Source organism: Helianthus annuus, chromosome 16 (assembly GCF_002127325.2).
Source record: "Helianthus annuus cultivar XRQ/B chromosome 16, HanXRQr2.0-SUNRISE, whole genome shotgun sequence".
Lineage (NCBI taxonomy): Eukaryota > Viridiplantae > Streptophyta > Magnoliopsida > Asterales > Asteraceae > Helianthus > Helianthus annuus.
The window spans coordinates 154,210,579-154,237,368 of record NC_035448.2 but is presented as its reverse complement, the minus strand read 5'-3'; the positions used below and the strand labels follow the sequence as shown (position 1 = coordinate 154,237,368).

Below are 26,790 nucleotides of genomic sequence, written 5' to 3'. Positions count from 1 at the left end.
CTAGCTAATTAATAAAGTGCCAAAACATGAGGAATTATTCCTGACACTTTGCAGAATAAATTGTGTCGCTAAAAATATTATTTACGACGCTTAAAGGATTACTTAAGCACTTTAACGGATTACTATCCGACCGAACAACCGGACTATACCCGGAACATAAAAATATTGCCAGAATTATTATTAGCCTTTTTCTGAGCCAGTTAGGGTCCCTGATTACCCTAACACCCGCTTTATAACGCATTAAACAACTAACGGGGTTAATCCCTAAAGTTAACCGACTTAACCAAACTAAACTCTAACTGTACGATCAAGATCCAACCGGGTGACCCCACCCCCCTTTAGGCCGGTTCCATCCTAATGGAACTAAGGGTACACTTTTTATTATTTTATTAGATTTCGTGGATATCTAGAAGCCTTGTGAACCGATGGACGATAACGCTTAATTTTTCTATATAAACCCTCCACCACTCACAAGACTTCTCACACTTTCCAACACCCACTCTCACTCTCTCTTGCCCCTCTCTTCTCGGCCGAGAGCACCCCCAAGCCATCCATCCGTTTCGGTTTTCGTCTTGCAAGTTCCAAGCTCATACAAGTGTCGGGGATCACGTACGAGGAAGCTTGAAGCAAACGGAAGTTGAAGGACCACGTTCATTTGCTTTTATCCACGCCATTTTCGCCAAAGATCTTCCCTAGCCCCGAGCTAGAGGTATAACATTTAAAACTTGTTCTTGATCGTATCTAAAGTGGTTAAAAGGATTTTTAACGGTTAAAAGTCGGTAACCCATCTTTTGAATCTAAAAAGTCTACTAAAACTCAAATATCATTGGTTAAAAGCATAAAACGCGTGTAAAAGTCGTAGTACTTGCATATGTTGGTTATTGAGGCCCGATCTACGATGTGGTGGCTCTTATCATCGTTTAACCCGACTTTGTTAAGATCCCGAATCTTGACATACACTTGTTTCTTTTGGTACAAGGGTTAAAAGGTGAAACTCCACCACACGAGAAGCATGAACTTGTGTAAAAGTGTTTTGACATGAAAAATAGTATTTAAAACGAGCCGATCTACGTATGTATAAGTGGTACATTCGTAGAACCAAGTGTCGAGAAAATCATGTTTTATATAAGTTGGATAACATGCTAACAAAGATGATTTTTATAAACTACAAGTGTATAAACACTTGTGAAACGAAAGATCCGACAAAATAACATTTTTTATAAAAATTGTCGGGAAGTTGTAAAGAGTGATTTGTTCCAAAAACGGGGTTTTTGCAAGACTAAACTATTTTATACATAGATCCACTAAATATAAGGTGATCTACACTATGACTTTCGGAAAAATTACAAGTTCATGTGATAATGCGATTTTACATACTAGTCCGCAAGTTTGAAGTGTTGAAACTTGTTTAATGTGTCGGAAATTGATTGGTTGATTTAAAGAAATTGTTGGAATGATTTTGTAAAAGAAAATGATACGCTTAAAAGCGTGGCCACCTCCAGTTACAGGGGAAACTCTGGCGAAATTTTCTAAAATCTAACACTTAGAATTATTTACAAGTGTTAGACTACTTTTGACATGTTTTCAAAATATATTTCGCCATGACTTTATCACAAATATTCGGAGGTGGGATTTTCACAAAAACTAAACGTGATAAATATATATTCGATAAATATATTTTTCACAACACTGTTTATGATTATTTTGTGAAAATGTATAAATATTATTTTTAGAGTAAAAATAATATTTACTAACTTTGTCGAACCCAAAATAATACAAACGCTTATACGACAAACATATAAGTTACAACGGTAATTACTATTACCACTAAATCGCCAAAACGTAACTTACGCCTTATACGGAAATATTCATAAATGCGGATATTGTCAACATATTATTTTGGAAAGTATTATACGAAGAGAAAATATATTATTTTTGAGAAAAATAATTATATTTTGGAATGAGAAATAAAATATATTAAGTGAGACTTAATATTATAAACACGCATGTATTAATTCCCCCATCCTTGGGAAGGAAATTAACTACCAAGAATATACACGGAACGGTTGTCTAACTGTTTCCCGAAAATTAAACTATAAAGCTAAGGCACGACCATCCGTCTAATAGAATTAGCACATGTAGGTCGTTGCGCAGCAGTTGGATATTTGGATTACTTGGTGTTGTGACGCACTCACTGTGAGTTCATGTCCCCTTTTCTCTTAACTGTTTTCAGTTTTATAAACTGCGGGGGTGAAATACATGTTACAATGATTATGAATATGTTTATACATGGTATGGTTAGCGTAAGGAGGTTTGTTACTTAGATCATGTGAGTGGGTAGGCACAACTTGAGGCCATTAATCCTCGTAGTAGGACCGAGGGACGGGAGCGGTAGATCTATCTGGGTGTAGCGAGCCCAGCCCCAGGTCCAGCATAACGGACCTCGGGGTGACTTAGTGCCCGACGCATAAATCCGCTAGGTTTGAGTCATCCCTACTTGCACTTCACACATATCAATGGCCTTGCAAACCATTGGTGATCTCTTTTTCCTTATTTGCTACATACCAGGTTTTTTTGATAAAGATAAAGGTTTGTTTACGCACTTTCGCATGAACTCGCTCAACATTATTGTTGATTTTTCAACTTACATGTATTTCAGGAAATTAACGATCTGGCGCGGTATGGCTTGTTTTCCGCTGCATTAGGCCCGAGGTCATCCAGGGTTCGAGGCTTGTGACTCTTTCCTGGACAAGTCACAGTCCTTGAATCATGTTTATGTTAAGTTTGCATTTGTAATGTTTAGACAAGTTATGGTTGTTGGGTGTTTACCCGTTAAGACAATGTTTAATATTTTTATTATCAATGGATGATCTTGCATATTTTTAATTCATATAGCTTGTTATGATTAAGCTATGGTATTAAGAAGTCACACCAAATTAACCACGCTTCCGCAAAGCCAGGGTGTGACAGCTTGGTATCAGAGCTCTGATCATAGCGAACTAAGATTCCTTCTCGAGTCTAGACTATGATCACTAGGGCTCTCACGAAAACATTTTTACTGCATACCACTTAAGTCCAGATCCAAAATGTTTTTATAAACAAATGTTGAGCATATTTTATTTATTATTTTTAGGCTCAGTCTGGGAGGCTGAGGCTCGGTCTGGGAGACTGAGGCTCGGTCTGGGAGGCCGAGGCTCGATCTAATGGATCGAGGTAGTTGTCTAGTGGGACTAGGGAGTCAGTCTGGGAGGCTGGGAGAATTTGCTAGTGGGACTAGGGAGTCAGTCTGGGAGGCTGGGAAAGTTTGCTAGTGGGACTAGGAAGGACAGTCTGGGAGGCTGGGAGGCTAGTGGGACTAGGAGGATTATGTGATTATTACTTGGTAACTTGTGTGATTACCTGATTTACTGATTATTTGTGCATACTTGTGATTGTGTTACAGACACATGGATACATCAGACACCGGAGACTCAGATACCACTGGACCTCTACCCATAGTGTCGGATGACATTGTGTCATCGGAGCATGAGGTACATACCTCAGACTACACGAGCACGGATGATGACGACTTCCAGCCGTTCGCTCTACCCGACGGCATTGATGAGCATACTGATGACTCCTTGCCCTTCGCTTTACCCGAGGGTGCCTATGAGCCTATTGATGGCGATCCTGCTGAGTATCTTCCACTTGTTGTGATTCCAGCTCCGATTCCTCTTGCTTCTTATCCAGCACACGAGCTATTACTAGACGCCGAGGCTGACGGCGACATTGATCTCTACGAGGACGAGCCTTTTGAGGACGAGGTTCCTGATGCAGCCCCTTTACCCATTGGCGGTCTCTTGATGATTGCTGATGCCCCAGCTGGAGACTCGCCCGTCCATTCACCAGTCCCGGACTCTTTTGAGTCTGTGGCATCTGCTCCGTCTCACGAGGTGAGCACTCAGCATTTTGTTCATGACTCGGACCCCGATCAGGCGTCTTCTGCCGCCCCCATTCCGAGCCTTGTATTTGAGCACGACGATATTGAGGATTCCGATCCCGTTTTTCCTCCAGGATTTGATCCTGACCGCGACATTGAGTATATTCCTATGGACCATCATATGGAGGACCCTGTTGATCCCGTCGATCCTATTGATCCCTTTGATCCAGAGTTTGATTTTGACATGGCTTTTGACGACCCGGAGCCTGCCGTAGCCCCAGAGCAGGCAGCTGCTTTCGATCCTGTACATGAGCATGACTTGGTACATGCTGACATTCCTATTGAGCCCGTTTTGGCTGACCCGCCTGTTGGCGATCTTCCTATTGATGATGTCCCTTTGTTAGTTGCTGATCATGCTGTTGATCCTTTTGTTGACCCACCTTTGATTGCTGACGTCCCTGTTGACCATCATATTGATCATGTTGATCCTGTCATTGCTCCTTTTGATCCTATACCCATTGAGCCTGAGCACGCTCTATTTGCAGAGCATATGGATCCACCTGATGAGGAGGCTCAGCACGGATGGATACCGGCTGACGAGGATGTTCCACCGCTTCCACCACATCTTCATTTAGGTATCTCAAGTTGAGTCATGGGTGTCATGGATGGGGTAGGAAGACAATGCTTCCATTTAGGTACCCCTTTGATGTTCACCACTACACTTGATGTAAAAACAACCAAGGAGGGTCATGAACTAAGGTCTTTACATGTATGTAAAGTAAACTAACTAATAGAAATCATCAAATCATGTGAGGATTGTATGTTTGGACAACCCAAGTTGTTCCATAATCACTCATGTATCAAAGACTATGTTTGACATGATTTGTGGGTTGAAACCCTAGACAAAACACCAAGTTTATGAGGTTTAATCCTCTGATTTCAAATGTCTCAACCTTGTTTTTAAGCTTAACCAACCATGGGATAAGTTGTAAGCATTAGGACATAGGCATGAGATGTGTACACAAGTTGCATAGGTTTAAACAAGTTTTGAAGAACATAAAAATCAAACAGAAAGTTTATGGACTATTTCGGGGCATTTCCAGGTCTGATTTCTCCAAGGAGAAGTCTAGGAATCGAACCCCATGATTATCCAAGCAAGTAGGAAAAAGAATCAAGTGAATCGGATAAGAATTGAGTGAGTTATGCTCATTTTCGTGAAGGGGTGTCAATCTGCTCGAACCTTTGCTTTCAGCTACGGTTTGGAGGATGTTTTGAGAGTTTTTAGTGTTGCAAAAGTGGTAGGGAGGCTGGTTATAAGTGGTATTTATAGGGGGGAGGATTAGGGTTTCAATGGGTTGGGCTTTGGAAGTGTTTAGAAGGGGTTACACCTTGAAACTAGCCCACAAAACCCAACTATATGGGGCTGAATTTTGCTGAATTGGGGCTGCCATATTTCTTTATTCTTTTATTTTTTAAAACATTATAATGAATAATTTTGTTAATTAAGTTGTGTATTAATATGCAACAATGTTTCCCCTAACTTGTAACAAGGTGAAATATGAAATAAAACATGATTTAACTAGGTAAAAAGTGTAATGTACAAGTATGTAACATATTTGTAAGTGACAAGTATATGTCACATATTAGATGATTAACCGTTGTATAAATAAGCATATTATTAGGGGTTTTTAGGTATCAACAATATAAGGACAAGCATGGACATGCATCGTGAATAAGTATAAGTATGAATTACAAATAAGGATTCGATGTACAATGAATTCGAACGTATGAACATGTATGAATATGTAGATGGTGAATTTAAAGAAATACGAATTTTATTTATGATCCAAGTCTCGGATTTTACAACGAAAAGACGACTACAATAATACAAGATTTCCAAAAAAAGCATTACAAGGCGAGCTTTCTAATTATGGAAAGTATGAAAAAGCAGGGCGTTACATGGATGTTGAATATTCTCAACCCAAAGCCAAGTTTTCAAGGGGTATGGTTGGGGCTTGGGTTGGGCGTGGCTGGGCGGGTGGCATAGCCACATCAACAATTTTTTTTAATATGTATTTATATTTATAACTACATAAAAAATAAACATACATATTTTTTATAAAAAAAATACATAAACATACATAATAATTATCAAAATAAAAAACAGTCATTCTTCGTCGTCTTCGTCGGTTTCGAACCCAGGAATCGTTGAAACATGTTCCACCAAATCAGCTCGAAGGTTCTGATGTATATCCCTTGGGGGTCATCGTCATCATAGTAGGTTACGACTGCTCTACCTTCATCCTCCAAAATCATGTTGTGAAGAATAATACATGTGTACATCACGTTTCCAATTTGAACCTTGTCCCATAGTCGACAAGGCATTGCCAATATTCTCCACCTTTTCTTCAAAACACCGAATGCTCGCTCGACGTCTTTACGTGCAGCCATATGGACCCTGTTAAACTTTAATCTCTTTGGATCTGAGGTACCGTGTCTTGTGAACGATTTTACGTAAACCCCCCACTCTGGGTAAATCCCATCAACTAGGTAGTACCCGTACATGTACTCAATCCCGTTTACAAAGAAAGTTCCTTTGGGTCCTATACCATTTACCCGATCATTGAAAAGAGGCGAGTGGTTTATGATGGTAATATCATTATGTGAACCTGGCATACCGAAGAACACATGCCATATCCAAAGATCTTGGGACGCAACCACTTCAAGCATGATGGTTGGCACCCCGTGAAATCCACTAGTGTGAGCGCCTTGCCATTGGGTAGGACAAAGTTCCCAGGGCCATTTCATACAATCTAAACTACCTAGCATCCCGGGTAGCCCATGATAATCAGCGTGATGTTCCAATATTTGTTGCATGTCACTGAAGGAGGGCTTTCTCAAATATCTTTTCCTATAAAGTTCTAGAATACACGAACAAAAGTTGTGAAGAGTTTCTCTAGCTACACGTGCAGACATTTTTAAATAGTCATCCATAATGTCCGAACTATTGCCGTACGCTAACTGCCTAAGTGCGGCCGTGACCTTTTGCCACGTACTAAATCCTAATTGCCCGGTTACATCGGGTTTTTGTTGGAAATAATCATATTTCTCCTCAAGATCTCTAGATATTCTTAAAAATAAGTGTCTACTCATACGAAAACGACGCCTAAACATTTTTTCATCATACTTAGGTTCCGCTGAGAAGTAATCGCTTACCAACAAATCGTTAGCGGTGTGTCGTTCACGAGCGACGTACCTCCTCCTCCGTTTAGGTTGTTGAGTCTCTTCCTCATCATCTTCGTCTTCCACGATAGCTTTCACCACCGCCGCGATCGTTTGTAGAAATATTTCCGCACAATCATCAGATGATGATGACGATTCACTATAACTTGAAGAACTCATGGTAATATTGTGTTTTATGTGTTTGATATTGTGTGAGAAAAATGTTAAATGTGGTAAGTATATATAAAGGAAAAAAGATTTTTTTTAAAACTAGCCCCCAACGGCTAGCCGACGGCTACTTTGAATGGGCCACTCAGCAACCGCCATGTCACCTTGCTCCCCCGCCCCACGCCCGGCTTGAAACCCAAGCCCCAAGGGCCACGCCCCAAACCCAAGCCCACCCGGGGTGGTGCCTTGGGCGTTTTCCCCCAACCCACGCCCCAACCCAAGCCCCATACCCCATGGCCTAAGGCCATGTGTAGTCATAAAGCCCTTTTGGGGGCGTTATGCGACATGTGGCATGCCACGTCACCCCGGGGCTTTATGGGGCGTTATGCAATTTGAGGCCGTAGTCATAAAGCCCCTGTGTAATCATTACTCATTTTTTAATTTTTATTTTTTTAATTCATTTGTAACTTTTTTAAAAATAAAATTCATTTCATTAAATAAAAAAAAAAGTACAATAAAATAAAAAAACATTAAACTAGAAAAAAAAAACATTAAACTAGCATAAAAAAAATTACACAATCAAAGATTATATTTTTTTTCAATCCGCTCCTTTTGTGCCAACGCTATTTTCAAAGCTTTTCCCGTTAAGTGGTCATGCGGTTTGGAGTAGAACTCAAAGTCGTGAGCCCATTGTCGATCCCGCATAATCTCCGTAACTTCGCGGTTCTCCTCCAAACGTTTATTACCGAGTTCGTGTATGTCTTGAAGTCGCTTGTTTATCTCCGAAAATGCGTTACTCATATCCGTTCCCATAGACATCGACAACGACTCGGGTTTTTTCGCCCGGCTTTTTCTTCCGGGCGGTCTTGGTAGCTCCTCCACCGGCTCGTCATCCGGAATATCCTCGTTCAAGTCGGTGTTTCGAGCGTCGGAGGTTGGCGTTTCGGGTTCACCCGACTCGTTTGTTTTGGACCTCTTTGATGGCCGTGTATTTCCCGAACGACCACTTGGAGTAGATACGATGGCCCATTTGGGGCTATGGCGAAGGATTTGCCAACACCTCATGTACGGGAAATGGCCATTAGCCTCCGTATACTCGACCAATGCCTGTTGCGTAATGTCTTCATCGCTACTTCCACTTTTCCATCCGGAAAACAAGCGTTGGTACACGGTTTGAAAGTTTGTGCATTTCCTGTTTATATCGGTCCACTTCCCCGATATAGAGTCCGGTAGGCGGTATTCCTCTCCTCTACCCATGAGATCGAAAAAGAGTTCTCGTATTCGGTTCCAAAATACGGTTTTACTTTGATTGTTTGCTAAAAAAAAAAAAAAACAAAATAAAATGTTAGTGCAAAATTTTAAAAAATAAAAACTGAAAATAAGTAAAAAACAGAAAATAAATTTACAACAGAAAATAAAAAAAACAGAAAATAAAAAAAAAACAGAAAATTAATAAAAAACAGAAAAAAAAAACAAAACAGAAAATAAATAAAAAACAGAAAATAAATATAAAACAGAAAAATAAACAAAACAGAAAATAAAAAAACAGAAAATAAAGTTAAAAACAGAAAATAAATTTAAAAACAGAAAAAAAAACATACATATGACCGGGTCCTCCGAAACATCGATGAAAGCGCGGGTTAACGCATACTCCTCTTCGGGCTCCCACGTTATCACATTTTTTTTCGCTCGGGTGTTGGTTTCCACTTTCTTTTTATGTGCCCGTTTTGCTTTTCCTTTTCCTTTTTGCGTCTCCGGTTGCGTATCTGGTACCTCGGGTTGCGTCTCCGGAACAACATCGGGTTCGCGTAGTGGGGAGCCGAAAGCTTGAGCCGACCCAAACGCTTGAGACGACCCCATCCCATCCGTGTTTTGATTTGGGTTCCACCCGTAGAGATTAGGGTCCCATGATAGCGGTTGGTTCAAAAGATTCATGAACACGGGACTTTGTTGATTGTAATCGAGAAAACCGGAGCCGAAAGGGTTGGGTCTAGTGGGAACCGGCGCCACGGGGCGAGTAGGATTACCACTTTGGTTTGGGTCCGCACTTGATCGGGGAGGAATGAAGCCACGGTTGAATGGATGCATTGTATAAAATATCAAGAATTTTAAAAAAATATGGAAGAGATGAGAATGTTTGAGTGTGTGTGGTAAAAAAATAGAAGAGGAAAATGATTTAAAGGAAAGTTTGAAAAATAAATTGATTTTTTTTTATTAAAATGACCGTTACAAACGGTCAAAAAATCAAATTCTCAATCTCAACACACCGCGATAATTATCGCGCTGCCAAAATTTTTTTGGGCATAGCACCCTTCGTTTTGGTGTGCACGGCGCCATGTGAGCGCTATGTGGGCTTATACCGCCCGAGTACGCATAGTCTAAAGGACATATTACATTTCCACCACCTCTCTCCCCAAATCCTTTGCTCTTGCCTGTAAAAACCCTAGAATATCCTCAATCTGAATCAAAATGTCAGACAACATACCGTTTGAACTCCAGGTGGAAATCATGAAAAGGCTTCCTGTGAAACCGCTGATTCAATTCCGATCCGTTTCCAAATCATGGAAGTCTATGATCGATAGTTCTCGTTTCATTGCTGATTATAGCAGCCACGTGCAACATCTATTTGTAAGCTACGACAATAAGGTTGGTCCTGATGTTGAGCGGAAATATGTTTCAATTCTTGATAATGATAGTTTCCCTCATCACAGAGTTTCCCCCACTCTCCCCCCACTGGTTAATAACCTTAAATATCCTATCATAATCGGCAGCTCTCATGGCTTGTTGTGTTTGGAGAGTATTTATCATGATGGTCCCTTCCCTGGAAAGGAAGTGGCTGTGATTTGGAACCCTTCAATTAGAAAAGCAGTTGCTATTGTTTTGTCTAATTTGGGAGTATATCTATCTGCAACCCTTTTAGGTTTCGGGGTTTGTGGTAAGACTTGTGATCCTAAGATTGTCAAGATTAAACATATTGGTTGGAGGAAGGATATGGAAAGTATACCTGATAGCATTCCACAAGTTGAGGTTTTCACGTTAAGCGCAGGGGCTTGGAGAACTCCATATGGTAACAATCTACCTCGCACATCAATTAGATTTCGTCATTCTAGTGTAGTTATAGATGGCTTTCTGTATTGGCTTGTTACGGAAAGAATTACCGTGGATGGTGGACTCGAGGATTATAACTTGATTATCTCATTTGATATCACAAGTGAAGAATTTAAAGAAGTAAATCTTCCAGATAGTTTAGCCCATCTGGATCATATGAAGTTGTCTATGTCTAAGCTAGGGGAGTCTCTTGTTGTGATTGAAGGCAATGCAGAGGCCTATAGTCCGGTTTCCGTTGTATGGATGATGGAGGATGGTTAGAAAAGTCGTTTACAAAGTTATTCAATATATACACATCAGCTGCATCAGGACTTTTAGAAGTACTAGGATCTACGAAACGTGGTCAGCTTATAACGGAAGTTGAAGAACATCCCTATATACCGCTTGATGATGCACTGCTTGTTGTTTATGACCCCGAATCTAAACACACCAACAGTCTTGGGATAACTGGAATAAGTTCGGCATTTGGTGTGCATCGCTACGAGGAAAGACTACTTCTACTTGATCATCCAGATTTTATTATCTATAACAATAGTAAAGGCTACATTTTTAAACCTGAGAGCTAAAAGGATAAAGGTTTTTGAAGCATACAAGCAAGAAGCCATGTATAAAGCAACAGCTTGGAAACACTTTTGACTTTTCATACTCTTATCTATGCAACACAAGATGATCTTTAGTTTTAAAATGATCTAATTTCATAACTTCAGTCATTTCATATTTGGTTTGCCTTTAATCACCCAATCAATTCAACCGCGTGTCTTTTTTGTATAACTAGAACAGACCTCATATAAAACGTGTTAGTTTGTCGTAGAGTGACCAAACAGGCGATTTGTTTGCAGATGTTTACACTCTTTAACACGAACAGGGTGCTTTTTTTTCTGTCTTTTAGACACTAGCTTACTAATCAAGTTATATAATATCATTGATTTAACTATCCACTATCAGTGTTCTTGTTGTTTTGGATTATGTTTGGATAGCAAGATTCCTGTTGTTATCATGATTATGGTCTGCATTTAGTATTCGTCTACTGGTCTAAGATTCTCGTTGTTTTCATGATTATGTGATGCATTTATGATTCATCCTGTGTTCAAAATAAGGTCTAGTATGGTAAAACTCCCAACCACTATGATCTATTTGCTGTCTGAAGAGCTGGACCGGTAGGTTTATTTTATAGCCAACAATATGAAATAGATCTATACATCAATCTTTGCATTAAATAAGTTTAGTTACAAATAAAAGATTCAACATATAGCAAAAATGATATAGTCAAATAATTTTTTTTATATTAACCGCAGCTGCGACTATTATAAATAGCAATGCAGGTGTGTGACACTACCCTTGCAATCAGGAGTTACACTACCCTTGCAATCAAATGTGAAAAGGGTTCGAAAATGCTTTTTTTTTTGTGTTTTACATATATTATTTTTTAGTGTTAAAACGTTAACAAGTTAAAATACCATCTAAGTACCTCAGTGCTTTTTGAAAACAAGCACCCCTTAGAAAGAAAGATAATTCAGATCGACTTTTAACAAGATAGCTTGTAGGCAGGAGTGTTCAATATCCAGTTTGAAACCAAATAAACAAAAATAAAACAAAACTTAAATGCTACAGACCGAGCTTAGAGGACCCGGGGTGGACACGTTATGTCCCCCCATAACGCGTGTTTCATATGCCCACACCGCCGCCGCCTTCCTTTTTAACGCGTAATATGTTTAACGCGTGAACCGGAGCACGCGTTTTCAAAATTGAAAATGGAACGGTTGTGGGTCTTTTCCAGCAAAAAATTAGTGAGTGATGGAATTTGTACAAGTGATGACCATTTCCAGCAAAAAAGGGTGTGAGTGATGGAAATAATGGTTGATGACATGGCAGAACCTGATTGGATGTTGTAAGTGATGGAATGGTTAGTGAGTTATTCCACCCCTACCCCCCTTAGAAACTGGTTTTTGTTTCAGTTTCAAGAGAACCGAGGCTGTTAAGCGGTCTTTTGCATGCTACATAATCAACTGGATCTACAATGTCTTTCTATTTTGAAATTTAAGACTCACCAATGGAATTCATTCATTGTTTGATTTCAATCTTGACAACTGTGAGACTGAATCAGCAGTCAAGTTGGAGCATCAATAACTCTGACTGAAATTATTGATTTTTTTAAAAACCCAAGAACAAATTTACAAATCGGTTTTGATGTTTTAAACCGAAATCCAAACCAAATTGGTTATGAATTAACAATCTATTTGACCCGGTATTTATATAACCAAAACTGACCCATTTAGAGATAAACGGGTTGAAACGGGCACCTCTATGCAAAACTCATGACAGATTGACAGTTTGGTATGCTAAGAACATATATAATTGAAAGTGGGAAGAGGAAGGTGTGGCATACATTGTAGAGATTCAGCAAAATAACCTTTGAAGAATATTCGGGTTGAGCCTTTGTAGGGATTCAGCCTGGCCCACTAGTTTGGCAATTAACCCAGTTACGCGATCCATGTACAAAATGTAAAGCCCACATCTGCTTTCTAAAAGCTGAAGTCCTTTTCTAGCATGGAGGATTGAAGTCACCCACTCTTCAAACAACTCTAGCATAGTTACGGTTGAATGTTTTATTATTATGATGTACCCATACGGTTTACAACCACACAGAACTAACTTGTCAATTTGAATCTATAAGGTGGTAATGTAATTAGCATATGATACAAAAAACATGCTTACCAGTTGCAAAACCACTTGTCTTTGACCAACTTATCAGGTAGTCCGATACTAAAAACTCAATAAGCTGGATCCTGCCAAATACATAGCACATGTGACAAAGTTATCGTGTTAGGGTATGAAAGTTGTGACTATACGAATTATGGTACATAAAATGGAACTTTGAGGTTGATGCATTGTTCCAACCTGGTGGCTAAGTACACCTGTGGGTATCTTGTGCTGGTAAAAAATAGCCCGAAATAATATTGTATTGAGTTTATCATCTATGAAAAAGTTGAGTGTCATTAGGCCTGTGGACGAACCGAACGAACAAGAACGCGGGTATGTTCGTGTTCGTTCATCTAACTTTAAATAACGAACACGAACATGTAATCGAACACATTTTTTGTTCAAGTTCGTTCATTAAGAAAACGAGCATGTTCGTGTCCGTTTAAAGCCAAACGAACAGTTCACAAAACGTAAACGGACATAAACAAACAAACTTATAGGTACCTAATTGACGAAACATAAACGAACATAAAGTAGTTTTTTAACTTGTATATATAATTTAGTGATTTATTACGATAAGTTCAATTCGAAAACCCATTTTTTATTACTAGGAAGCCCAATTACTAATTAGTTATTTCTATAAGTAGTTAGAAATCCCCTTTAAAATTTATATTTATACAAATATAACTACTTATATATTTATTAAAATTTAAATGAACACAAACACACGTGAATAAACGAACATAAATGAATGAACATAAACGGACATTCACGAACATCTATGAAAGAACAAAACGTGTGTTCGTGTTCGTACGTTTAATTAGATGAAAAACAAACTTGTTCATGTTTGTTCGTTTATTTAAATAAATGAAAAACGAACTTCCCGCTAATAGTTCACGTGCATTCGGTTCGTTTACAGGCCTAAGTGTCATACTTACAAATGCAGAGTTATTTAGTTCAGCCGTGACACACAAACAGAAGCATCATAGACAGAACAAGAGGATTATTAGGAGATGATCATGGTTGATAATAACTTACAAAATGTACAGATTGCTATGCATCTCGGGGAAAGTTGATTCAAATGGATCAAGAAACAGCAAATTTTCTGCTAGTAAACATATTCTTTGAGAAACTGCAAGAATAACTCGTTGCCCAATACATGACTCGCTTCCAAGCTTACGAAGCAAGTGTTGAACATGGATCCGGGCATCATGATGGGCTTCTAACAAAGATACACAACAATACAATGAATATTTTGCATACTACTCTATCTGTATTGCACATTTGCATTACGGACCAGAAAGATACTTACCGTTTCCTTGTAGTGTAGTGCACATTTTCCGCACTATGTGTAGTGACAAGCTGCCAACGATCCCATCAACAGATTCAATATTCTTTCCCTTGGACAATGTATTATTGATCGTATCTTCAAAGACAGAACAAAGGGAAACAAATATAAGAATAAGTTACGCGTTTTAACAGGAACGAAGCAGGAGGTTTCTGCAAAAAAATCATGTGGATTGGTGATATAAACATGGTATTTGTGCATGGTAGGTGACCAGAGATATACTTCAAAATAAAATGAGAAAGATATACCCAAAATGAAGTCTACAGCTTGGTGTGACCAGTTTGCAAAGTCACCATCATCTGGCTGCAACAATTGTAAAAAAAAGTTGGATAAAGTAAGCAGAATGATGGACCGAATGTCTAGAATCAATATTAGGTGACCAACACACCCTTACAGTGTCACATAGCTCCACAAGAAAATCAGCCGAGGCCCTAAGTTGTTCAGTCTCCTCAGCTTTATTATCTGCCAATGCAAACAGTAGATAAAAATCAGATTGTTATATTTATCTGTACTGTCCAAACTATCAAACATCTCTCACCCATGCCATTGCATCCCGTTTGGATGGTTTTGTTTTGTTAATGTATGTTATGTTATTGTTACATAGATAAATGGAAGGGAACTAGTTTATAAACTATCAAGGTAAAACCAGATTTCTACATATTAACATGAAACTGTTGATGCAGAATTATCCTTTGCTAAATGATAAATTAACATGAACATCAAGGAAATTGCATTTTCTGAACAATTAGAAGAACATGAAGTTTATTAGCAACAGTCCTAAAATATTAACATTTATGAAAGATACTAGTAGTGACTTATACCAGACAAAAATAATCTTTGTGTGGAACCATCATTTCTTCTTTTTCTTCGTTCCTTCAGTCTCACTGCACCAACGAAATCAATCAATAAATATCACAAAACACGTAACACGATAAATCAACCACGTATTAATTTATGTAACCTTGTCTAAGAAATCTGCGACGTAACACATCCTTAAATCTCTCATCAAATCCTTCTCCTGATATCTCATTAGGGCTCATTTTCCCTAAATTGTCGAAGAAATAGCATTTGCAGGATGCACTCCCCGGGAACACTTCATGATGCATTCCATCTGCACAAATTACACGTCACCTAAGATGGAACTGGAACATATACATTTGTCTAACATACACACACAAAGAGATATGAACCTTCCACTTCTACGAGATCTTGTTTGAGTCTGAGAATCTCTTGTTTACGCTCTTTTGCCTGTATTGCAGATTTGCAAACAGAATGCTTAAGTGTTCACATCGATCATCACAAACTATGCAACAAGTCAATAACATCTCAGTGATGTCACTTTGACCTAACTCAAAGCTAATTTCAATTCAGTTGACAGTTTTCGCAATAGCAAAAGGTTATAAATACAAACAGAATCCATAAATGTTCACATCGTTCACCACAAGCTATGCAATAAGTCAATAACAACTCAGTGACGTCACTTTGACCTAACTCGAAGCTAATTTCGATTCAACTGACGGTCTTTGCAAGAGCAAAACGTTACAAATACAAACAGAATTACTAAATGTTCATAAAAAAAACTATGCAATAAGTCAACAACAGCTTAGTGACGTCACTTTGACCTAATTCGAAACTAATTCAGATTCAACTGACGGTTTTTGTAAGAGCAAAACGTTATAAATACAAACAGAATCACAAGCTATGCAATGAGTCAATAACAACTCAGTGACGTAATTTTGACCTAATTCGAAGCTAATTTCGATTCAACTGAGGGTTTTTGCAAGATGTATACGTTGTGAAAGGGAGAGATGAGAGGATGTACCTTGCGTTTCCATTTGAGAGCTTCAGAACTGGAGGTATCAGATGGAGGATGAGAAGTTTCAGAAGTTTTGTTTACGAGCTTAGAACGAAGAAGAGCCATTGCTAAAGCGAGCTTCAACGGTTCGTCTGAAGCGGCGGTGGTGGTGGTTTCCGACGCCATTTTCAGTTTTCACCGTTCCTTTCTCCCGCGCGGGAGCTCTGCAAATTAGATAAACGACTAGTATTTATTTGGCCAAACTCACGAAATATAGACTAATAAAATTTTCATAGGGGAGACTTCAATAAGAGAACACTAAGACCAGACGGTATGGGGCCTGCTTAGGCCCGGCTTGGCCCGGCACCGGTACCCCACACCGCACCCCTCGGTCCGGCCCGTCCCCATCGTCTCCCACCAGCTGTTCTCGACGGGGCTTAATTTCTCTATCCTCACACACACAGCTCTACATACATACACATACTATGTTAGAACCTCGTGTATTACACGGGTTGAATAAATATAATTTTATATACGAAGTAATGAAATAGTTACATCTTTTAAAAACTCATGTATTGCACGATTTGAATAAACACATGTCTTACACAAATAATTTAATCCGTTAAAATATTTAGAAATCAAGTTGTGTTTTCTAACAAAAGGAATTTTGAGGTACTGTTTACTTATTGTAACATCTCACTTTATTTTTTATTAGGTTAGAGAGTTGTGTATTACATGGTTTATAAAATTTTACTTTGTTTTTTTATTTATTATTAGGTTAGAAACTTACGTATTACCTGATGTTGGATAATCAGCAGAAAAAAAAAAAGAAAAGAAATATTTTAGTAAAAAATATTAAATATACAAGAGATAAGCTGAATATTATGATTTAATATTATTATTTCATTGGAGTGTAAAACGGGATAATGGGATCCTTTATTAGAAATAGGATTCTAAATATACCATGTATAAAAAATATATATGTTCTACATGTATTGAATAAATCTTTTTAATGGAACAGTTGATTAAAATAAATATTTTTATTTTAATATGTGATTATCAGTTATCCTTGTCCTTATCATCAAAATATAAAAACAATTAAAACTACCAATTAAATAAAATCTTTAGAGTTAATTACATGGTTAGTCCCTGTATTTTGCACAAAGTAACATACTTAGGTACTAATAGTTTAAAATCACATTCTAGGGTATTAATTTTTCGTTTTGTAACGTTTCAAGGCATTAACGTTATTTGCAGGTTTCAAATCACATTCTATTAGTACCTAAGTATGTTATTTTGTGCAAACCACAAGGACTAACTATGTTAATACCCTAGAAGTTAATATCTCCAAACGTTACAAAATCAAAAGTTAATACTCTAGAAGATGATTTTAAACTATTAGTACCTAAGTATGTTATTTTATGCAAACCACAGGGACTAACTATGTAATTAACTCAAATCTTTATCTTTATAAATATTTAGAACGCTATTATATTTTTTTAGATTTTAATAATAGGGTAAGGTTCGGCTACAAAGTTCATTTTTCCTACAAAGTGTACAAAGTCATAAAACACCACAATTTCAGCCATAAAACACATTCAAAACCCACAAATAACATAGTGAGTATCACTAAAACATAATATCAAAACCCTAACAGTCCTTAAAAACTTCAAACACATCATCGTACAACTATGAATATAAAACACAACATGATAATCAACATAAAACACACTAATGTTAGTCATTCGATAATCAAAGCCTTATCATCCAAAACACAACACAAAACCCACAAATATGGTGTTTTAAGAATCTTCACTATGTTATTTGTAGGTTTTGAGTGTGTTTTATGGTTGAGATTATGATGTTTTATGACTTTTTACACTTTGCAGGAAAAATGGACTTTGTAGCCAACTCCCACCCTTAATAATTAATATATGATTATAATAATTAATATATTATTATCAGTTATATTTGTCTTTATCATTAAAATCTCTTCTACAAATTTTAAATTTAATATTATCAATAAATGACTTTTCATAATAAATATTTAGAAAAATAATTAAGACTGTCTAATAGAACGACATGTGTCTCTAACATGGCTTCTTTTATTATATGTATAGATAGATATATATAAAGGGGTTCATCCCCCATCCCCTCCAAGCCGAGCTTACGTGGCGGTGATGTGGCGGCTCATCCCCTTGGGGATGAGGCTCTCCATACCCTCCAGCCTAAAAAGATGAGAAATAGTGGGAACCGACTCAAACAAATTTTGATTGGACTCATTCTAACGGTATTGGAACCGGCTCGTCCAATCTTAACTAAAATCTCGTAACCATAAACAATGTCGCTATGTGTTACATATCTATTTGTTACTCGCTTTGTGTCTATTGTTTCTAATGTGGATCCACAGGCGGGCCGGTTTTCCACAGCCATGGGTTGAACTAAGTATCACCATCGTCATTTAGATTCGCTCTTTGAGGTTTGAATCTCGGATTATTTCATTATCGTTGTGTGGCATTATTATATTTGGTTGTGATGATTGTTGTTATGGTTGGATTGATATGGATATAACACTTACACTTGAACCACATGTTAAGTTTATTTTATAATTAAAAGCAATTTTTTTTTACTTTAAATTAAATATAGATCTATTCATCAACTTAATGTTGACTCAAAACTATTTTTACACATGATACAAGTAAGCATATATCATAAGATGAAGGCACTTAGAACATGTCATAGATTAATAAAATGGATTTTATCTTATGTTACATGACTATGGTTAATGTATGAATTATTTAAGATTTACATGTTATGTGATATTTTAATTTGGACATGCCTTAAATATTTAAATTTATAATAGTTGTCATAATCTTTGGACAGTCATCTCGCTCCGACCTAGGAGTGCTTAACGGATCGTGTTGTGGGTTAGCAGGTTCAACCCGGCCTGATCCCGAAAATTTTATACGAACCCGAACCCGAAAATCGTGTCATAGTGTCATACATGTGACCCGGACAAGGCCTGAATATTCGCCGATTGACCCGATCACAACCTATTCAACCCGATTTTTTTTATTATTTCCGCAATTTAATAAATTCATATTAAACTATACTACAAAGGAACGTAAATGCATATTATACAATTACATTAAATTATAAAATCTTATATTAATTTCTCTTTTAAAGCTATAATTATGGTATAAAATACACACTTAGTTTTATTTATGACATAAAAATTGTAAAATGTATAATATAATATAAATGGGTTAAACGGGCCAACCGCCAACCCGACTAGGTTGACCTGAACATGACTCGCTTAGCTAAACGGGTTCATGGGGTCAACCTGAAACTGACCTGAACCCGTTTAGACTAAACCCAAACCCGGAAATTTCATGTTAGAGTAAAATGCTCGGATAGTCCCTGTGGTTTTGTAAAGTAACACATATGGTCCCCAACTTTTGGAAATTACATCGGTGCTCCCTGTGGCTTACTTTTTTGTAAGACCCTTATATTCAATGAGTATTTTATAATATTTCATGCTATTCTAAACGTCATTTATCATAACGGTTATGCAACAACGTTTTTTTAGATTTCAAACCCGTCAAAATATGCTTACCATGGTTACAAACCAAACGTTTTAACAACACTTACTTAACTGAACCAAAATATTTAAGCAATATTTACAAAGGCTTGATAATACATAACTAAGGCGTTTAGTTATAAAAGACCTAGTTTCTTTGCGGAAGCTTCTTGTGTGAGTGTGTTCAGTTCTTTCGATAGCTTGATCTTCATCCGTGGTTTCATAATAGTTACCTAGAGTCAAAACACCAAAATTTCATTAGTTATGATAGTTAAGACTTTCTTATATGTATTAACTAGACTAAACAGATCAACAACAATAAAAATCGCAGTTAAATGAGTGGTCGCGCGCCGCGACAAGGAGAGCCACCTCTCTCGCGGGCCGCGAGGTTGGTCGCGTGACGCGACAGGTACCACTGCCTGCCGTCGCGTGCCGCGACAATACATTTTCGACAGCAAGATTGGTATTCAGGTCTGCATTTTTCCCAGCAACACTTATTTTTACGAAAACGGACATAACTTGTCCGTTATTGATCCGTTTTATGATCCGTTTCTTTCTACGTGACCGTAATTCTATCTTTTATGATCCGTTTCTTTCTACGTGACCGTAATTCTATCTTTACAATTATTTCCAAATTATTTGTCCCGTTCATAACTTGGTTTTTAACTCCCAACTTTCTATGGGATTAACACCTATAAACATATCAAATTGACGGGGTGTTATACATACAATTTATGGGCTCATATTTGTATGTGTATGTTTATTCGACCCGTAAACCTTATTCACTTACATGAATTTAACACGAATCCTTTAATTTGAATTCACCATCTTTTAGTCATACTCAAACCTGAGTTTATGACTTATATTCATCATTAACCGTCTCTCGACTAACAACTATAATGTTTATTAATTAAAAATCCGGCATCATTTTGACATCTTTAATCGTGCAACCTTTTCCGGTTTACATCAAGACATCCTATTGACCCGTTTAGTTCTCTTAGCGAAATCCATCGCTTTATTTCACCAAAGTTTCATTACTTTGGTTGTTTTAACCTATTTGGTTTACTTAACGACATCCGTCGCTTTATATTACCAAACAATCACCCTTTGGGTCAAATTGACCCGTTTAACTTTCCTAGCGACATTCGTCGCCTTATTTCACCAAAGTTTATTACTTTGGTTGTTTTGACCCGTTTGGTTTCGTTGGCGACTTCTATCGCTTTCACACCACCAAACATGTACGATTCGGATCACTTTGACCCGTTTAAATCTTAAAGTGGAAATCCACCACTTCCATGTTTTTATTTAGCACTATACACTAGTTATTCCAAATGGTTAATACATTCGGAATCCTCCGTTTCAGTAATAACCAAACTTCATAACGATTTAATCATTATTCAAATAACTAAACATAAGATAATAATGATAATCTACGAAGTGCATAGCCACGTACCTTTCAAAGCTTTCCTTTTAAGCGGTTATCCGTTCCGCCTTGCCCACTCGATGATTCACCCAAATTACCTATATAGTTTAATTCGAATATATCGCTTAGAACTCATGGTTCAATATTCGACATACCATACTTTTATTTATTCTATTGCGTTATTATTTCATATTTTTCCAAATATTCCGATTCACCTAGACATTTTGTCGAACACCTTAAAGGCGAGATTATAATACTAGCATGATTATGTTTATGATGAACAATTTACCCATATGAAATCATCATTTTCATAAGCATATGTCAAGAACACTATAACTAATACTAGAACTTGCATCATAACAATTAAATAACATCAATTATCACAATGATTCAAGTAGTTTCCCAAATTCATATAACCCACATATGATTGAAATCACTAGGTTATAACATGAATTCATCAATCTTTTAAATCTAATAAAAGCCATACCTAAGGGACACATGTCCCCCATCTGGAGCCTCTAAACCTCATTTTCCCGCCATTTTACAATTCCTGATTTCCCTTGAGTGAACACGAACGCGGGATCCGAATACCTAATACGGGTCTCCATTCCATATATAAAACAAACAGGTTTCATCTTCTTGAACACACTTCATTCGCGACCTAGGGTTTCTACAACTTGAATCTTATTTCTGCCTCTCCTTTATCATTCATCATTGCATCTCTGAGGATCTCAAATCGTCATCAACAAGGTATGACTTCCTCTTCTCACCTAGGGTTTGTTCGATAGTTGTCGTTCTTCCATCCGTCTGCCTCATTGATTCGATTTAGTATTCTTCATTCAAAAGGTTTTTTTAGGGTTACTAATGTTCTGGATTTCGATTAACGTTTCTTTAGGGTTTTTTTTTTCTCTAATTCTCTAATTTTTTTTGCCATACAATCATTTTTGTTCTTTGATTTGTGTTTTGGATCTGTTTCTTGATTGAGAATCATGTGTTATCCCTAATTTATTTTATGGGTCTGCAAACTATGCAATATTCTGATCATACATATTGTTGAATGCTGATTATCTCTTTTTTTAGTGTTTTGCATTCGTTCGTAATCTAGGGTTTCTCCATCTTCAATCATACATATGTTCTGATAATCAAATGTCTTCATCACAAAGGTACGAATCCCTTCCATATCTATAAACATTTTTTTATTATTGATTATATTTATTTTTCTTTGGCTTTCAAACATAGTACCAGATCTGCAGATCCGCCATTGTTTCTTAACTAGCCATCACTAAGTTAAAGGAAAACTCTAAATCTCGAAACTTTGAAGCAAAATTTGTGTCTGAATATTTTTGAAAAATCACCCCGGTTAAATAACTTTTCTGATTGTTGTTGTTCTATTCTTTAATTTTGTCATATCCTTTATAAGATTCTAAGTAATTTCTGATAATTGCTTTGGATTTGTGATTCCTAGGCATGTTGTTCTTCCTCGAGAAGTTGTGAAGGTATTTATAAAGACTCGGCTTCTATCCTAAGTATATTGTAGATTTTCATATGTTATTAAGGTATTTTTTGTGAAGGTATTTATAAAGAACCCGCTTCTATCTGTGAAGGTATTTATAAATCTTTTATATACAAAGAAATAATATATTTACCTGTGAAATCTCATGGGAGAACTACAACCTTCACTGCATTATGTGTCACATATGGTATATTATGTCATTCGTTATCTCTTTTTGCAGGCTATGATCCGTGTGTGAAGATTATGGCTATGATGGCATGTGTGAAGATGATGAAAACATAGATCACATAAAATTCATGTAAGCATACCTCACCAGCAACAATACACCATGCTAAAAGACACATTAAATAACACAATAGCTATCATTCCTTAAAAATAACATACTATGCACAGGTACTGTGTCAACGCAGAGCCGGCTATTGGGCCGGCCAAGTCGGGCGACGGCCCAAGGCCCAAATTTTTAAAGGGCCCAATTTTTTTTATAAAGGGTTATATATAACACAAACTATAAATATTTTATATAATCACCTACAATATCTCAGTTGGTAAGCACTCTGGGTTTTATAATTGAAGTCTAGAGTTCGATTCCGTCATCTCACGTTTCTTTTTTTTATGTTTTGATTTTCAGAGTTTTTCAGAGTTTTAAATGTCAAAAGGTTTTATTTCTTAAACAACTAAATGGTGCCCTTTAGTCTATTGACTAAGAGATATTAACCATGGGCGCAATTTCGATCCTTGCTTTCAAACAATTTTTCTTTACCTTCTTTTTTTAATTTCACATTAATTGATGCACATTGGAGATGTATCTTCATATATAATATTTTAGTTGTCTATTGTTTTATCCTAGTTACAGGCATATCTTCATTTATAAGTCACTTTTATCATAAAATTTGAAAGTAATAAGAATGTTCTATGGCGAATGATCTCTAGATCAAGTGGAGGAATGCTTGCATTTCTCTTGATAGATGCAAGTTCAACTTCCACTTGATTCAGAGTGAGGCACTGGTGGGCAATGATAGGAGACCCAGGGAAACTTGGGTTGGATCATTGATCCAAAACAGGTTTTACCGGTAATTTTACCATCGTGCCTACGGGCGGGTGGGTTACTGGGTTTTTCCCGAAATTGGTGGTGGACTCGGGTTACTCTCGGAGTACTCCGTTTGTCTAGTGGGTGCCCCGAGAGTGTTCGGGATTGATTTTGTTGGCCGTTAAAAAAAAATAAGAATGTTCTATGTGATAATGTAATATTACAACTTAGTATATTACATTTTATACTTATGTTTATAAAACCCTCATGGGCATAATGATATTTATATCGAGTAACCGTATCGTATCATACCGAACGAAACCAAGATTCGATCAATACCATTATAGGGAGGGGGCCCAAATTTTATGTCTCGCACGAGGCCCAAATTTTTTTATCATTCTTGGAGACGGCTCTGTGTCAACGCAACAATCACTAGATGTCAAGGGATTGTTTTGTATATTTAATTTTAATAACCAACCAAAAATTTTATGATCCGTAATCATCTTTTTGTTAATTAAATTGTTCTGGTGTGTCACTTTTTTATGTGATTGATGATGAAGGTTATACAATTTGTCCATTTTATTTCTAAGTGGGGGAATTAGAATCTGTGATGATTTTGGCTCTTTTTTTTTTTGTTAAGACGTGCTTTTATGATCTTGAACTGGGTTTGTTGTTTACTAAAAAAGATAGAACTTTTGTAAATATTTATCATCTTTCAATGTTGAAAAGGCATGTGAGAGTGAATTGTTAGTGTTTACTGAATGTCGTTGATTGTTGACATGTTATATTATATTAATATAGTTAAAATTAAAATAAAATTGAACTTCGGTTTTATCTGACTACTGATACGGTCTTTGTTTTTTGTGTTTTTTTTTTTTTCACATCCCTAAACATGAGAAAAGCTACTTTCTTTATTTTAACTTGAAAGGTAGATTTTAAACTAACTTATGTGATTTTTATGACAGGTGTGTTGTTCCAGGCGTTCATCAAAGTGTGCTATTAATTTGTTATTGGATTTAGAATTTGCTTTTGATTTTGATTTTGATGTTCGTTTGTGACTTAATTTGATTTTGTTTATGTAGGATTGCATTGAGACACTCGACATCGGCGAAACAGCCACTGCCAAATCGAAAGGTCATAACTTTATCTTATTCATAAACGACAACCCGGGGTATGATTTTTTTTGAGACTAGGCCTCCAAACAGGTTCAAATAATTCATTTTGTAGAATTTGGACTTCGGTTTTATCTGACAACTGATATGGTCTTTGTTTTTTGTGTTTTTTTTTTCACATCCCTAAACATGAGAAAAGCTACTTTCTTCATTTTAACTTAAAAGTTAGATTTTAAACTAACTTATGTGATTTTTTTGACAGGTGTGTTGTTCCAGGCGTTCATCAAAGTGTGCTATTAATTTGTTATTGGATTTAGAATTTGCTTTTGATTTTGATTTTGATGTTCGTTTGTGACTTAATTTGATTTTGTTTATGTAGGATTGCATTGAGACACTCGACATCGGCGAAACAGCCACTGCCAAATCGAAAGCTCATAACTTTATCTTATTCGTAAACGACAACCCGGGGTATGATTTTTTTTTTTGAGACTAGGCCTCCAACAAGTTCAAATAATTCATTTTGTAGAATTAGTGATTTAACTGCCGGTGGGAATGGTGGTTCCGACGTTTTTTATTACGATGTTCTTTCATATTTTTTTGGTTTTATTCGATTAGTTGGGTTTCTGTTAATGAATTTAGATGCAATTTAGATATAACTCTTTATATGTCTTCCCTTTTAAAAAAGCTATCATCCATGACTCTCTAAATAACCTAAGATTATGTTGGGGGGGGGGGATAAGGGTGCGAAAGAGATGTCACCTAGGACCACAAGATGCGAGACAATACCATCTTAGGGCGCGAAAGGGGGGGTGGAGTTTAATTATTTAGGTATTTTTTGTGTTCGTCACTAAACTCTAACACACCTTTAGTTATATTATTTTTTCAGCCCTGTTTATATAATAACTTCATTTGCTTGCACTCATTTGAATGCACTTTTTAACCATTTTCCATCTAAACTTTTTTTTTTTTGCACTAACTTTACAAACCAGGAAAGAGGTAACAACTGTTGAAGATCCATTTGATGCGCCCACTTACAATATACCAGAGAAGCTAGTGACATTTATAGAATGAGCTTCATATAGTGTTGTAATCCTGGCTGGACTTTGAATTGTTGTTGCCGCTATAGTGGTTAAAGAACTTATCTTTGAACCAAACGAGTAAGACTTGGTGGCAGTTACATAATTTTTATATTTTTTTTAGTTGTCCATTTTTTGTTATTTAATGGATTTTTGTAATTTTTTTAATCAGGTAAAAGGTTTTTAGCAAAGCTTTGCAGTTTGCACATGATTCAAGACGACAATCAGTTTTTTCATTGGCTGAGGTCTGTATTAGATTTGTGTTTCATACATTGTCAATTTTGTAATATTATTCTTGGGTACCAGCTTTGTGTCATGATCGACTCACCGATTACTCGACACGGTCAAGAAAACAGAAATCGAGCAGCCCGCCAACGGATTCCCATTAGAGTTTGGAAAGATGATGATGATGGTGTTGAGCATGTTGAGGTTAGTCTTAATAATTTCTAACTTCCATATAAATCATGTTTTAAGGGGCCTGAACCAACAACGCAATCATTAGAGCAAATTTATAATATTTTTTATTAGCCCCTTATGAAGAAGATCAGGAAACTTGCCAATCTTATTTGATGATGCGTAACAAGGAGAGAAAACACAGTCTTACGTTTTAGGTTTGCGTTTAATCTATATTCTTAAAAATCGGTTATTTTTCCAAGATTGTTACTTCCATTTGTTAAGTTTTTTTTTCAATTCTAGGAATGGGGTTACGGATCCTCCGTTTATAATATCTCTAAGAATAAGTTTTGAAGTTAGCGGTGGTTCAATGGTTTTAGGGTACATAAGCATCAATTTTAAAAAG

At 36.7% G+C, this 26,790-nt stretch overlaps 3 protein-coding genes and 1 pseudogene across 5 annotated transcripts; 2 read left to right on the top strand and 2 right to left on the bottom strand.

Annotated features, from left to right (window-relative positions):
- Positions 1-7,879: 7,879 nt before the first annotated feature.
- On the bottom strand, positions 7,880-9,455 carry LOC110919874. The gene is made up of 2 exons (XM_022164121.2): positions 8,911-9,455; positions 7,880-8,625 (listed from the first exon to the last, which is right to left on the bottom strand). Exons 1-2 carry the CDS (start codon positions 9,395-9,397, stop codon positions 7,889-7,891), a joined length of 1,224 nt encoding a protein of 407 aa, XP_022019813.1. The 5' UTR covers positions 9,398-9,455; the 3' UTR covers positions 7,880-7,888.
- A 323-nt stretch (positions 9,456-9,778) lies between these two features.
- Positions 9,779-10,678, top strand: LOC110919875 (putative F-box protein At3g10430). Its single transcript, XM_022164122.1, has one exon. It carries the CDS (start codon positions 9,779-9,781, stop codon positions 10,676-10,678), a length of 900 nt encoding a protein of 299 aa, XP_022019814.1.
- A 1,909-nt stretch (positions 10,679-12,587) lies between these two features.
- Positions 12,588-16,632, bottom strand: LOC110915775 (protein MULTIPOLAR SPINDLE 1). Of its 3 annotated transcripts, none has more exons than XM_022160529.2 (10): positions 16,288-16,632; positions 15,656-15,713; positions 15,427-15,576; positions 15,287-15,349; positions 14,854-14,927; positions 14,714-14,768; positions 14,430-14,543; positions 14,156-14,336; positions 13,133-13,203; positions 12,588-12,999 (listed from the first exon to the last, which is right to left on the bottom strand). In XM_022160529.2, exons 1-10 carry the CDS (start codon positions 16,444-16,446, stop codon positions 12,815-12,817), a joined length of 1,110 nt encoding a protein of 369 aa, XP_022016221.1. In that variant the 5' UTR covers positions 16,447-16,632; the 3' UTR covers positions 12,588-12,814. The 3 variants fall into 3 exon arrangements, with proteins under 3 accessions (XP_022016221.1, XP_022016220.1, XP_022016222.1); XM_022160528.2 differs by having other exon boundaries at positions 14,156-14,339; positions 16,288-16,547; XM_022160530.2 differs by having other exon boundaries at positions 14,156-14,339; positions 14,860-14,927; positions 16,288-16,544.
- Positions 16,633-22,409: 5,777 nt separating this feature from the next.
- LOC110918088 lies at positions 22,410-26,567 on the top strand (annotated as a pseudogene).
- Positions 26,568-26,790: the final 223 nt, after the last annotated feature.

What these genes read in the sequence shown, in the direction of transcription:
- LOC110919874 (XM_022164121.2), bottom strand. Translation starts at nt 9,397, where the DNA reads ATGCATCCATTCAACCGTGGCTTCATTCCTCCCCGATCAAGTGCGGAC. An exon ending in TTCGGAGGACCCGGTCATAT is followed by an intron (nt 8,626 to 8,910) that starts GTATGTTTTTTT and finishes TTTTTTTTTTAG; the next exon opens with CAAACAATCAAAGTAAAACC.
- LOC110919875 (XM_022164122.1), top strand. Translation starts at nt 9,779, where the DNA reads ATGTCAGACAACATACCGTTTGAACTCCAGGTGGAAATCATGAAAAGG.
- LOC110915775 (XM_022160528.2), bottom strand. Translation starts at nt 16,446, where the DNA reads ATGGCGTCGGAAACCACCACCACCGCCGCTTCAGACGAACCGTTGAAG. An exon ending in TCGCAGATTTCTTAGACAAG is followed by an intron (nt 15,350 to 15,426) that starts GTTACATAAATT and finishes TCGTTGGTGCAG; the next exon opens with TGAGACTGAAGGAACGAAGA. An exon ending in CACTACACTACAAGGAAACG is followed by an intron (nt 14,340 to 14,429) that starts GTAAGTATCTTT and finishes TATCTTTGTTAG; the next exon opens with AAGCCCATCATGATGCCCGG.